At 38.6% G+C, this 12,114-nt stretch overlaps 1 protein-coding gene across 3 annotated transcripts in view; it reads right to left on the bottom strand.

The window, feature by feature from the left end:
* LOC143351836 (lachesin) overlaps positions 1 to 12,114 on the bottom strand; it is a 200,984-nt gene that overhangs the window by 43,468 nt on the left and 145,402 nt on the right. For all 3 annotated transcript variants that reach the window (XM_076783838.1, XM_076783839.1, XM_076783840.1), the window contains one exon: positions 6,225 to 6,319. In XM_076783838.1, coding sequence (XP_076639953.1) covers positions 6,225 to 6,319 — 95 coding nt within the window. The remainder of the gene's footprint in view (positions 1 to 6,224; positions 6,320 to 12,114) is intronic.

Genomic DNA, 12,114 nt, shown 5'->3' with positions numbered 1-12,114 from the left:
AATATTTGGGTCCCCGGACTAGACAGAATCCTCTGAAGCAATGGTGTTCGCATTATCCACGATGCTCGCGTTATCCGAAATTCCCCTATCGTTTCTCCGTACTCCTTTATCACACGATTAGCCAAATTGTAATTATCGCAGAAACGTAGGTTAAGAGTAAATTCTCCGGCGCTCGTAATTACGACTACAACGGAATTTTGTTTCCGGTACTCGTGGGACAAATATGCATTTAGATCGAACATTAGTGGAGAAATTAGCTGATCTTTATCCTTTCTAAAATGGCGCATAAATGGAACGATGCAACGTTCATTGAAGAGATAAACCAAATAGGGAACGCAGTACGTAAAGTCTGGAAAATGTTGCAGGGAGCCAAAATTCAAGCATCCTGACCGGAATCTTCGATATTATTACGCTTATGCTGTACTAACGCCCTTCACGGTATTTGTTAATTAACCGACATATTCGTGCGAGCGAGTTCAGTTGTTTTACAAAATTTACATGCTTAAATTCTCCGTACTAATTACAGCATTTGAATTTTTCGGGCGTTGAAATTTATGAAAAACAGACGTTATCGTTCCATTCAACTTTCTCCTATGCAATAATTTTCTATCTCCCGTCAAATTCGAGATATAATCCGTCCCAATTGCATGACACAATCTGCACAGCACGAAAAGGAACGTGCGAATTGGCTCGCGAAATACATAACAGATACAATTGTCAATTATGATGTGATAACGAACTGTATTTGGTTCTCAATTGTAAAATTTCATCAAACAAAATGTCACGTTCGTCATCAGAGAATTAGTCCACTAATTTACGTTTCACCGCTGCATGCATATTGTGTAATACTTGCACAATACTTCCCCAGATTAATAAACCTGCGAAAGTTATTGGCGGCTGTTCGACCTTTGTTTTGGAATTGTACTTTACACTCGTCTCAATTTTTCATTTCTAACGCGTGAATTGCATTCAAACATTCGCGTGAACGCAATTTCACGTGATTGGAGAGAAAAATGTGGATGGAATCCAATCTGACACGAATACTATCGTAGTCAGGAGCGACTAGTTTCAAAATTACTTCACAGCGATACGAGAAATATTCGATAAACAATCGTTTTTCTAATATAGTACGATAATGTCAGGAGAAATTCAAATCCATCAACTCTATCGTAAATCAACACATATTATGGTGTCCCAAAAAACTATTCCACTTGGTTAAAAATCTGTGGATGTCTCATGGATATCAATTTTTACTTAAAACTTTACAAACTTATTAATAATTGGCCAACTAGACAAAAAGCCTCCTTAAGGTGGGTTTATCTCTTGCACATCCTACATAAATCTTGTGTACACATTATACGGTGACCAGGGAGAACGTCTCATACATACTTAAGATTGATTTAAATTTTAAATTCGCAAATACATCCTTCGACAATGGTCTGAAGCTCTTTGAAAATTCCTCGTCGATAAATCACAAATTCAACAACATAGCACTTCTGGCAAATTAATAATTCTATATTTTTAAATTATAAATAATTTATATATTTGGCTAACGCTATTTTAGTCGTTCTCATTTGAACGCAAATAATTGTTAACGCGAACCACGTTATCTTCAGTATCCTGTCTAAGAAAAATCAAACTCAGAATTTAATTTCGAGTAAAAAATAACTTTGGCGAAAAATAATTAATCGAATCGTATATTGTGTTAGATAGGAATCGTATCGATGCAAAGTAAATGGGTTAATAAATAGTTATAGGCAAAATAAAGTAGTGAAACACGGTTTCCTATATCCCTGCGTCGATTTCATTGGAAAAATTATCGTAAAGGAGTGACGCGTTCAGCGACGCTGAAAGATCAGCGGAAGGGAAGATATTGGAAAGTATTTTCGTAGCCAAGTCGTGGTATGAAATTCAAATGGATGTATTTACAAAGGCTAGGCAGGCCAGCCTGCAACGGACGTTATACTCTTCTGGACGAGGGAGATAGGTTACCGTTGCTGAGCTAGGGGACATTGGAAAGGGGTGGATGGGTCAGGTTGGAATAATCGCGCCGTTTATAAGCCGCTGGTGCGTCGCTCAGTCTTCCGGTTATGCATTAAGATGACGGGTAACGGCTGTTACAATGTCGGAAGACTGCCAGCATCAGGATCCAAGGATAACAACGCTCCTCCAGCACCGTTTCGATCGGTTGTTTGTAATACCTAATGAACATGTTAATGGCGTACACTAAACATCCCCTAGGTATAACTTTATTGCAACCAATTGTCAGCCTGCAATCTTTGATGACGCCAACGACTATAGTACGCCTCTATAGTTATCACTAGACTGTGGATTTTTATGAAAATTCATATTTTTATTGATAAAATTAATGAAATGGGAGCTTTGTAGAGGAATGTCTCAACCCCTAAATATAATAATTCGTATCTTACTTTAAGCATTTCTTATATTTCAAACATTTTAATTTCCTATGAATGCATAAAGATCCGCGGTCTAGCTGTCACTCTCATTTAAATCGAGAATAATTTTCAACAGATTTTCAACCCTCGAAGCAACTATTTAGAAAATTTTTTAGATGAGTTTCCTTGTTCTTTAAAATCATTCAACACACCGAATACGCAGTTAAACATTGTTTAGTCCGATAAACAAGCTGAGACTCGCCGAACGAAGACCGGAAAGGTTACGAAACAGGATTAGCATCGTTTAAAAGCCAGTACGAATTGCGGTCATACGTAAATTATACTAAATGATCGACATCTGTGTATTAAGAAGATTAACAGTCGTAAGGGTTTCCACTCGTGCTTGGCGTGGAAATAAGATGTCGGAAGTAACAGTAAATATTGCATCGTATTTACCAGTTGTTTCACAACGTTCAGATTCCTTATTCGCAAATACAAACCGGACCGGTGTAAATTATTAAGAAGAAATTTCATGATGGAAACCGACATGGAAATTTGTTAAATACACGATTATTAATCGACACGACACTAACGAGGTATTTTCTATTTTTGCAACTTACTTTTGCAACAAACGTCCCGGGCGTAGAATTGATTTAAACGAAACGCACGCGCAGAATTCTACCTCGCGCGCCATATTGGCCTCTCTCGGGCTGGTATTCGTTCACAAGACCGTGGTTAGGTTTTATCAGCGGGCAGAGCATATGGGAACGCGACGTGGGAACAGAAAGGGAGCGGGAATTACGAAAAAGGAAAGTGCGTTTTGTCCTAAGCCTGCCAGGGAACTCGTCGGTGAAGCTAATTGGCGGCTCCACGCGTTCGGCCATTTGCCAAGTTCCGGTCGCTCGCGATGCATTTTGGTTATTCCGCAAACTGCTTGCATCGCGCGAAACTTGGCATTATTTTCCGCGCGACGGAGACCCCACGGGTTACTTGAAATTTTTATATTTCTCGCCGTCGCGAAACTGCTTTAATCAGAATTCGCCCGCCATTTCGAGCTCCTCGACGCGCATACTTCAAATTTAAGATGCTAAAAATAAGGAACGCGGTCAAGAAATTGTCCAGAGCTCCTCCAGTCCGAACCTGGAACGATGGATAGTTTTTTAAACGCGTACTTTCGATTTTGAGAATCGATCTTTGCTTGTCAGACTATTTTAATTTAATACCAAAAAAAAAAAAAAATGGTTCCTGGACTATTTTATTAAAGAAAAACAATCGAAGTCGAAACGAAAGGAAACGATTTCCCTATTTGTTTACACAATGCAAATTGCAAATAAACAATTTTAGCGGCGCGACTTTGCAAGACAAAGCTCTCGTTCATCGTTCCGTATGTTCGAATTTATACACTTTCGCATTGTTCGTATCGCGGCATAAATTTAATACGTCTCCTATAAATGTAGAGACGGAAACACGGTAATTTCATAAAATACGTGAAATTAACTGAAACAGCTGGCGTTCATATTAGTTAGTATCAAAGCGTCTGGTGTGAATTGCAAGTCAGTTATAACGAAGGGGCAATTTCGTAAAATGTTACGTGCATTTTCGGAAACTCCGGTTTCGCGCTCAAATTTCACTAGGTTGTTTTATCATATGCTAATGAGATTGTAAAAGTATTCCGCGTGTTAAATAATTAAATCCCGTAGAAAAGGGCACGGCTCGAACATGAATCGCGTTTCTAACGAACCGGCGACGAATCGCTTTTCGAGTAAATTTCCATTCGGGGACTCTTAATATTTATTTCGACTAAAATATCTGGCGATTTCTTTTCCAAAGCGATTATACTGTTCAGGAGACACGAAACGAGTACAAAACGCTTTAATATTACACCCGAAGACATTGTTCTCCGAATTAATTGTATTTCTTTTACGTTTCGCGCGATGGTAACCGAGCTTTTTGCGATATTTCTGCGCTGTTCTTCGGATAGTGGCAATTAACGTTTTACACTAAAGGTCGGTGTCATTTTTTAACGGGAGCGGAACCGGTGCCTGGCGAAACGTAATTATTCCTGACAGCCACGGTGTCCCCGGGAATCTTATTGTTGAAAAGGACCTTTGATAGATTTCCACGGGTTTCCTCGACGTTCCCTGCCGGTTTTAATTGAAGCCCATTACTTAAAACCAACTACTGATATTTTAAAACGCGGCTGAGGCTCTGTCGGCGCAGATAGGTATTACTAAAAGTGCTCGGGAGCAAAAAAAAAAAAAAAATAAAAAAGAAAAAAAAGGAATCCGGAGCATAGATATCCAGAAAGGTTGTTTAACCCGTTGACCCCGTTAACCGCCTACGAAAAAGTTAAGTGAATTTCTCTCTGTTTCTTCTCCTTTCTACCCTATCCACTCGTCTCCCTGTCACCGACTATCTCGAGCCTCAAGAGTCTCCCTCATTCACCGAAGCAATTAGTTAATTAATTAGCAAAATTACGCGAACGGATAAAAACGGATACTCGTCTGGGGCACGGTCAATCTTATCGAGTTTATACAGGTTGTCCCGTTTAACCAGAACGCTTAAATTATTTCCGTCTCGGTTAACGAAAATGAAACGTAAATGTGAGATATTTTATTTTTTAACGAGTTACACACTGTATAGTGGATCTCGATGGCTCCGAGGAAAACGTTCGGTTGCTAATGTTTCCCCCGGAAAGCCACTAATTACGGAATGATGCACGAGGGCTAAGAATGCCGTCTCGATGGAATCCGGATAAGGCTCGAGTGTTTGCCCACTTGAAAACACAGCGCGTCGATCTACCTAACCTCCGATCGGCTGAACCGGACTTACGGGACTTCTATAAATTACAGATCTTCGAATAGCTCCGCCATTGGTTCTCTGGCTACGTCTTTGCCGCGAATATGCGCAGAATGTTCACCTTAACCCGGAATTCCGGCATTCGCTGATTTCTCTGCGTGCTTCAAACTCTCTCGGCTACTGTTTGCTATCTCTTAGAAGTTGGTAACTGGTTGCGTTACCCCCGTCAAAAATTTCTTATCCGGCATAGCACCGTTAAAGAGCAACGAACTGAGTCCTATTGTAAGAGAATAGATCATCTGGACGAAGGAATTTAAAAAAAAAACAAATGAAAGAGAAATAAAAATCTGGAAGAGATCTGTGAATCTTGCAATCCAAACAGGCAAAGGTTTCTTTTAAATTCATAATTCAAGTTTTCGTGCACCAGATTCGCGAATAGAATGGATCGAACGAACCCTAGTAAAGTGTAATTTAATTTTTGTCTTGCTCTTGCTTTTTAATAAGCTTTAATTTCTTTCACGGTTGTCCTGTATTCGGTCGCGCCATACCATTTAAAGTGATTTACAGTAATTTAAATACCTGTTATCGTAAAGGACATACACAGGAACAAACCGACGCCTGAGAAGTTCGTGGCAATTTCTTGGCTACTTATTCAGGAGTTATTCCTCCGAGCCTGTTGTAAAAATGTGCGTGCAACGAGAAAGAACTTCTCCATAAATGTTATAAAATATTTGCACGCGCAATGTTCGATTCGAAATAATTTTTGATCGAATTATTTTTCGAACGATCCGAGATAACGGTTTCTCCTGAAATGAGGATAAAATTAAGAACTGTGATAATTTTTAGAACGACTTGTAAACTTTCTGTTATAAAATTCTTCTGCATTAGTAAATTGGTTAACCTTGCTTTAAACAATTTTTAATCACAGTTTGAAACGATGATATCTTTTTCTAATATCTCGATTGAAATATGTCAAATGAGGAATAAGTATGTTAGTAGGTTAGCGATTTATTATTTATAGTGACTCACTTTGTATGCAGCTAAATCTTGAACCATGCAAGCTAAAATCGCTTCCCTTCCGACTGGCGCAGTTACGTTGGCGATGGGTTCCTTGAAATTTGGATCTAGGAACAAGAAAAATAAAACCATTAATGTTTAAAGGAGTCGTCTTCCATTATCTTCCCAAGAAGCAAAGATCCTCTTTAAATAAAGTCTAAGTACTCCACTCTTTCGTTAATGTATTATTCTCGATAGAAATTGTACCTTTTTTAATAATATTTCGTTGATATTACGTTCAACTCAGGTGCAAATATTGTGACGATCTCCCTTTCGAGGCGAAACATAAAGTTTTGGATTAATGGTTCTTCTAAGTAACTTGATAATTCTAGTTGTCTAGTTGATATATTCGTTTGCATTAACGTATAGATGGAAGCTTTCTGATTAAGCACCGAGCTGCCGATTGAATCGAAAACTGTGTCCATGCATCTAGTTCAATCTATTGCGGTTTCCTTTCGCTTCGAGTAATTCGCTTTAATTAATCACATGACTCCAGCTGAATCTTAACAGATTTCACGTGGGCACATTTAGCAAAGTAGAGTTTCTTCGGCTATAATCTTCGAGTTAACAAGTCTCGTGTATTAAAATCGACATTTCATTCTCGTTTCGTAAACATTCCATGCACGAACAAATTTGAACATTCAAAAATTTGTAATTTAATTTCTAACGACTTTTGGTTACCATTACTTGTAAATGAGATGTATATTTTAAATTCTTCTTTATTCTATACAAGATTTTTTCGCCAACATTAGGATTATCAAGTCAGGTTTTAAATTTTCAATTTAAAAATTGCTCAAACCTATGATTCTGTGTTTAAATTATTCACGATTTCTATTGCAATATTTAAGGAACTAAAATTATGAATTTGTCTGCCCCCGTCATTTTTAAAGTCACGCACGATAGATGTGCCTTTGATGGATTGTAAGAAAAGAATAAGAAATAGAAGAGAAAATCATAGAACCGAATTATTTTTCGAGACCAGGAGCCTAAAATGATGGCGGCGTTGGTAACCATTTGGTGGCAGCCGATCCATCAAACCCGCCTAAATCGAGACTCTTAATACGCTCGCATTTCCCGCGAGGGCTGGCCCCCCTACCCCTCCGTATGCACCCTCGATGGATAGGCACGTACGATGGAATTATGGTTCCCCTATGCTCCCATTACTAAGCCATCTACGTTCTGTGTGTTATACGTGCCCGTAGCTTTTCTCCTTTCTCTGCCCTTAACGACACCCTTCACTGTTTTATGTTCTCCGCAAATAATCTCCGTGTAACTGACCGTGCATTCACCTTCGAGAATGATCTTCGACCCTTCGCTAATGCGTGACCCAAACGGGTCAGAAAACGCACTTAGGTTCGCGCGTTACTTGATTACACTGGTCAACATGTACGATCTTTATTCAAATAATCGACGCTAATCCCTGTTGGGAAAACAAAGTCAAATTAAAATATTGGCTTTCTCGAAACGCAAACTGAGGGTGGAAATTTTTATATTTTATATCCGACAGCCTTTTATCCGGATCGTAATTTTAACAGGCTGTTGCTTGGAAACTGAACATAAACTGTACGCAAATCTACTGGTATTTTTTTTCTTTTTTTCTTTTTTTTTGCTTCATTACTTCACCAAATTTATAATTTTAACAAATTTAAGAGGAAGTTCTATTTTAACATGTTTAGTTTGCCGTGCTCGAATTAAATAAATAATGTCTCGTATTTCTGAAACCGGATTCACAAAATTTTTTCTCCGTTATATCCTGCATCGGTACACAAATAATAAAACGGAGAGAAAGCATAGTCGCGAGGAATACAAATTACCGTTTAATTCCTGTTTGTGGAAATTTTCGCCCTGATTCGAGAAGAAAGTTCACGGAATAATTCATGAATGTTTGAGTCCGTCTGATATTCTCCTTAATAAATCAAATCTTAGCATAATTAATTGGATAAACAGGAAGAATGTTCGACCAAGGATGCCAGGCAACTCCGAACGACGTTAACAAACAGGAAATGTATTTTCAACGTTTTAATTCCGCGAAGCTCTGGGTTTGTCGAGATTTCGCAATTATTTTTCGAGATAACAATAACAATAACACACGAATGTTGTAAACGTTGCTTGAACCGCCGTCGATAAACAAAGCCGTTTACGTTATTTTAAAACCATGCACTCGAAAGGTGTATCAAAGTAAAAAGTAAATAAAAGATTCGAAGCGTATTCGTTTCGAATAATGTTTGTCTATGACACATTTTCGTAACAACTGTTTCCGGTTATGCGTACCCTTTTGACGAGACCATGAATGCATTTTACAGAAAAAGCTGTATGCCACTCGCACGCATATTACATACGAAAAAAGCTTCAGAGTGCTTCCTTTTGCGCGCGAGAGCACAGAGAACGTAAACGTTTCTTTAAGGGTGATGTTTTCTAAACGTTGGATAGAATTAAACGCTTATTTATTTAATCTCACCGTTTTAGAGGTGAAAAATAATTATATGTTTCATTACTTTATTATCTTAAAAACATAAGATAAAATTTAAGAATGTGAGCGTTGGGGGGGGGGCATGCGAAATCAGTGCTATTAACGCTTTCACAGGTTATTCTGAAACGGATATACTTTTTCTTTTAGCCGTGGTAGCAAAGTTTAAGGGACGAACCCTTAAACTACCCTTAAAAGTTCCACCCTCTAATGCTATCTTGAACACTGTTGGAGATAGAAGAAACTTCCTTCGATGAATTTTTTATGGTTTTTGAAGGGAAATAATATGTTGGACGCACCGGTAAAACACGAATCAAAGAGTCCAATATTTTTCTGTTGGTAAAATTTATTTTCATTAAAATTTCAGTTTTTCCTGCAGAGTCTATTATTAAATTAATTTTATGCTTCTAAAATGACTTTCTTGTCACAAGTTTAATCTTTTATTAGTTTTCACAATTATATACTTGGCTTACAATTTCCTTTGAATGAACTTTTACAGAACACAATTAGCACTCTGAAACTAATTATTTATCAAACAGAAACAACGACGATTCACGGTCGAAATAAAAGGAGGACTGATGGCACGGGATCAAATAAAATCCCACGCGCGAATATTCGCGAAAGTTGCGTGGCTGTAAAGGCGATTAAACAAAAGGAACGTTCCGAGGCGCTGATAATACGGCGACTCGCGTGTCAGCTGGTAAAATAAATCAGAAGCAGATAACATAGAAATCGAGAATCTTAGGGCGGAGAAAACGCGAGGGAATCAGATTTTCGCGCCTCTGCGAAATTATTTTCCCCGCGAACGAGCAGAAATCACAGAAGACGACGGTCGACGGGCTTCCCCGACCCTTTATAACGCGGCAAAATAATAAGAGTTTCGTCTGCTTAGTCTCGCGGGTACTTACATCCCTATTTATGACGACAGTATCTCCAACTTTTTACGCCGGGTGCTGGCAAATATGCATTGCTCGATCCCCGTAGTCGAGAAATATTTTCTTCTTCGGCTCTCTCCTCGTCCAATCTCGCGGCGTGGCCCACGATAATGGAAGAACATTTTCCTCCGTAACCTCTCCCTCCGTTCTCTGTTCGCGATTAGTCACCGAACTTGGGCGAATTTCCCGAACAACGGATAAAAATTTTCAGATTAATTCGTTAATTAGCTTTTTTTTTTCCCGCTCGGCGACTCGAGGAATCTTCCGTTCGCGAATAAATTTACGCCGTAGCTTCTAAACGATTTCCAGATAGCACGGACTCTCAAATAATTCTTAAACATAATCGCGACGAAAGAAATTCGTGAAAAAAATTTCATACGGAATTAATTAATACTTTTTTTCGCTTAGAAATTAAAAATAATTTAACTTTTGCTGGACCATATTGGGTATCTTCATCCTAAATTGATGGCCCCACTTTCGAGGAATGTCTGATAAAGAGCAACCCAATACGAATTTTGAATTCCATTGACCACAAATCGAACGAAGAATTTTAATAATCCCAAACGCGTGTGTGTCTCTTCGCGATGACTTCGCGAACGACAAGAATGGCGGTCCCGAGGATCGAAAGTTCCATTCTTATTGGGGGGACTATTTATTTACGTATATTTCCGAAATATTCTCCGGCCGGAACGAGTTTCGAACGAGTTACCAGTTCGCGCATTAAGTCTGTTGTGGGTGGAAGGGGGAGCCGTGGAGGGGGAAAGTTACTGGAAGCGGGCGCGAAGTGATTTCAGAGGGTCGAGATATTTCAGACTCCAGAAATGGTGAAATAAAGCGTCCGCGTGTTGTGCTGTTTATGGCTCATTATTATGCAATATGCCGTGTCCTCGTGGGTACTAAGGTCCTTGTCGTAATGGAAATGTGAAGAGGGACGTAGCTGCGAAGTTACGAGGAAGGAAGATAAATGTTGGGGGTGAAAGGCGCGGGGGTGTTGTCGCGATACAGGGAAGCAAACGAAGGTTTAACGGCGGCGAAAGAAGGCGACGACGCCCGGCCGAGTTTATCGAAGGAGAAATTGAATGAAACGATCGAGCAGAAAAATGCACGTGACATGGATATCGAGGGAGATACGAGTCTACCAGGAATTCTCCCTTGCAAACAGATTTATTCTCGAATAAATGTAAACGGGGACACGATTGTCGCGCAACCGATTTCCACCAGAAATATTGGTTCTTCTTCTTCGCTAATTTTCACTGTGATATGTAATTGCACGATCTTCTTTCTCAATTGCAATTATAAATATAACTGTAGGCTGAATTTTTATTAGGGTATTATCGGTAGTATTGACATATTATATTTACTAATGATGATTCTGTGATGAAAGATTAATTTTCGATTTTGTCGAATAAAAATTGCGATCTGAACTATACGGTGAAATAATTATACTTTATTCGTCATCCGTTATTCGAATTCGGCCCATCTCTGCCATCGAGTACCCGTAATTAGCCGCGACACTGACAAATTAGGGCATTCCAACGTCGCTATTTTCCCGATCTGACGAATCGAAAACCGTTTCGACGATTTCTCTAAATTGTTTCTACACTCAAAAATGTCAGAAAGATATTTTACAAAGCATCGAGGGTTATTTTTAAGAAACTTATAAAAACATATAATCGGTAGACTCTATCTTTTAAGATCGAATTAAATTTACTGACATTTTCTCGTAATAAAAATTGTACGTTTATTTTGTTTGCGTCACACGGGGGATATTATTAAACAGAAAAAACGTTTTTATTTGTTGGTCAGTGTCGCGATCAACCGGTGAACTGTCCCTGAAAGCGTTATTCGGTGTCGATTAATAGGAAATAATTCGAAACGAATTGAAAAGAATTATACATGCGTGAAAGGCAGATAACAGATGACCTGTGTTTCGGACCATCTGTTTCCGCGGATATCCTCCCGGGAAATCGAAGGTTTGTTTTGGCGAATAATTTTAACAGCGATTGGAGTCGTTTCTTGATAATTATTACCTCGTTTGTTTAACTTGTGGAGTTTTTCGCGAATCGCGCCCAAAGGTAAAACACAATAAAATAAGAGACTTGTTTTCACTAATATTATTAGTCCAATTGCGAATTATCATGGATTTTGGACTATTCTAGTTTAAGGAACGAATAAAATTGAAGAGGAAATAATGTTAATAAGTAATGTAACCTTATAACGTTCGTTCGTTGCATCAAAAATGGTCGGAAACAGAGTTCTGCTGTAAAGTTAATATTATATTATCCTAAGAAACTCAGAGAAATTGTCAAACTTGTTTACTTAACATTAACAAATATTGCGCTCCGATAAAGCTAGCTTATAAAATATTTTAAGCATCGTAGTGGACTAATTGAATAAGAAAAAGGCTTCACCACGCCTCTGTTATGATATCGTTATAACGATACACGCCCAAGTAATCTCC

The sequence above is a fragment of the Colletes latitarsis genome, chromosome 2 (assembly GCF_051014445.1).
Source record: "Colletes latitarsis isolate SP2378_abdomen chromosome 2, iyColLati1, whole genome shotgun sequence".
Classification (NCBI taxonomy): Eukaryota; Metazoa; Arthropoda; class Insecta; order Hymenoptera; family Colletidae; genus Colletes; species Colletes latitarsis.
The sequence above is the reverse complement of the archived record's forward strand: the minus strand, read 5'-3'. Positions and strand labels throughout refer to the sequence as shown.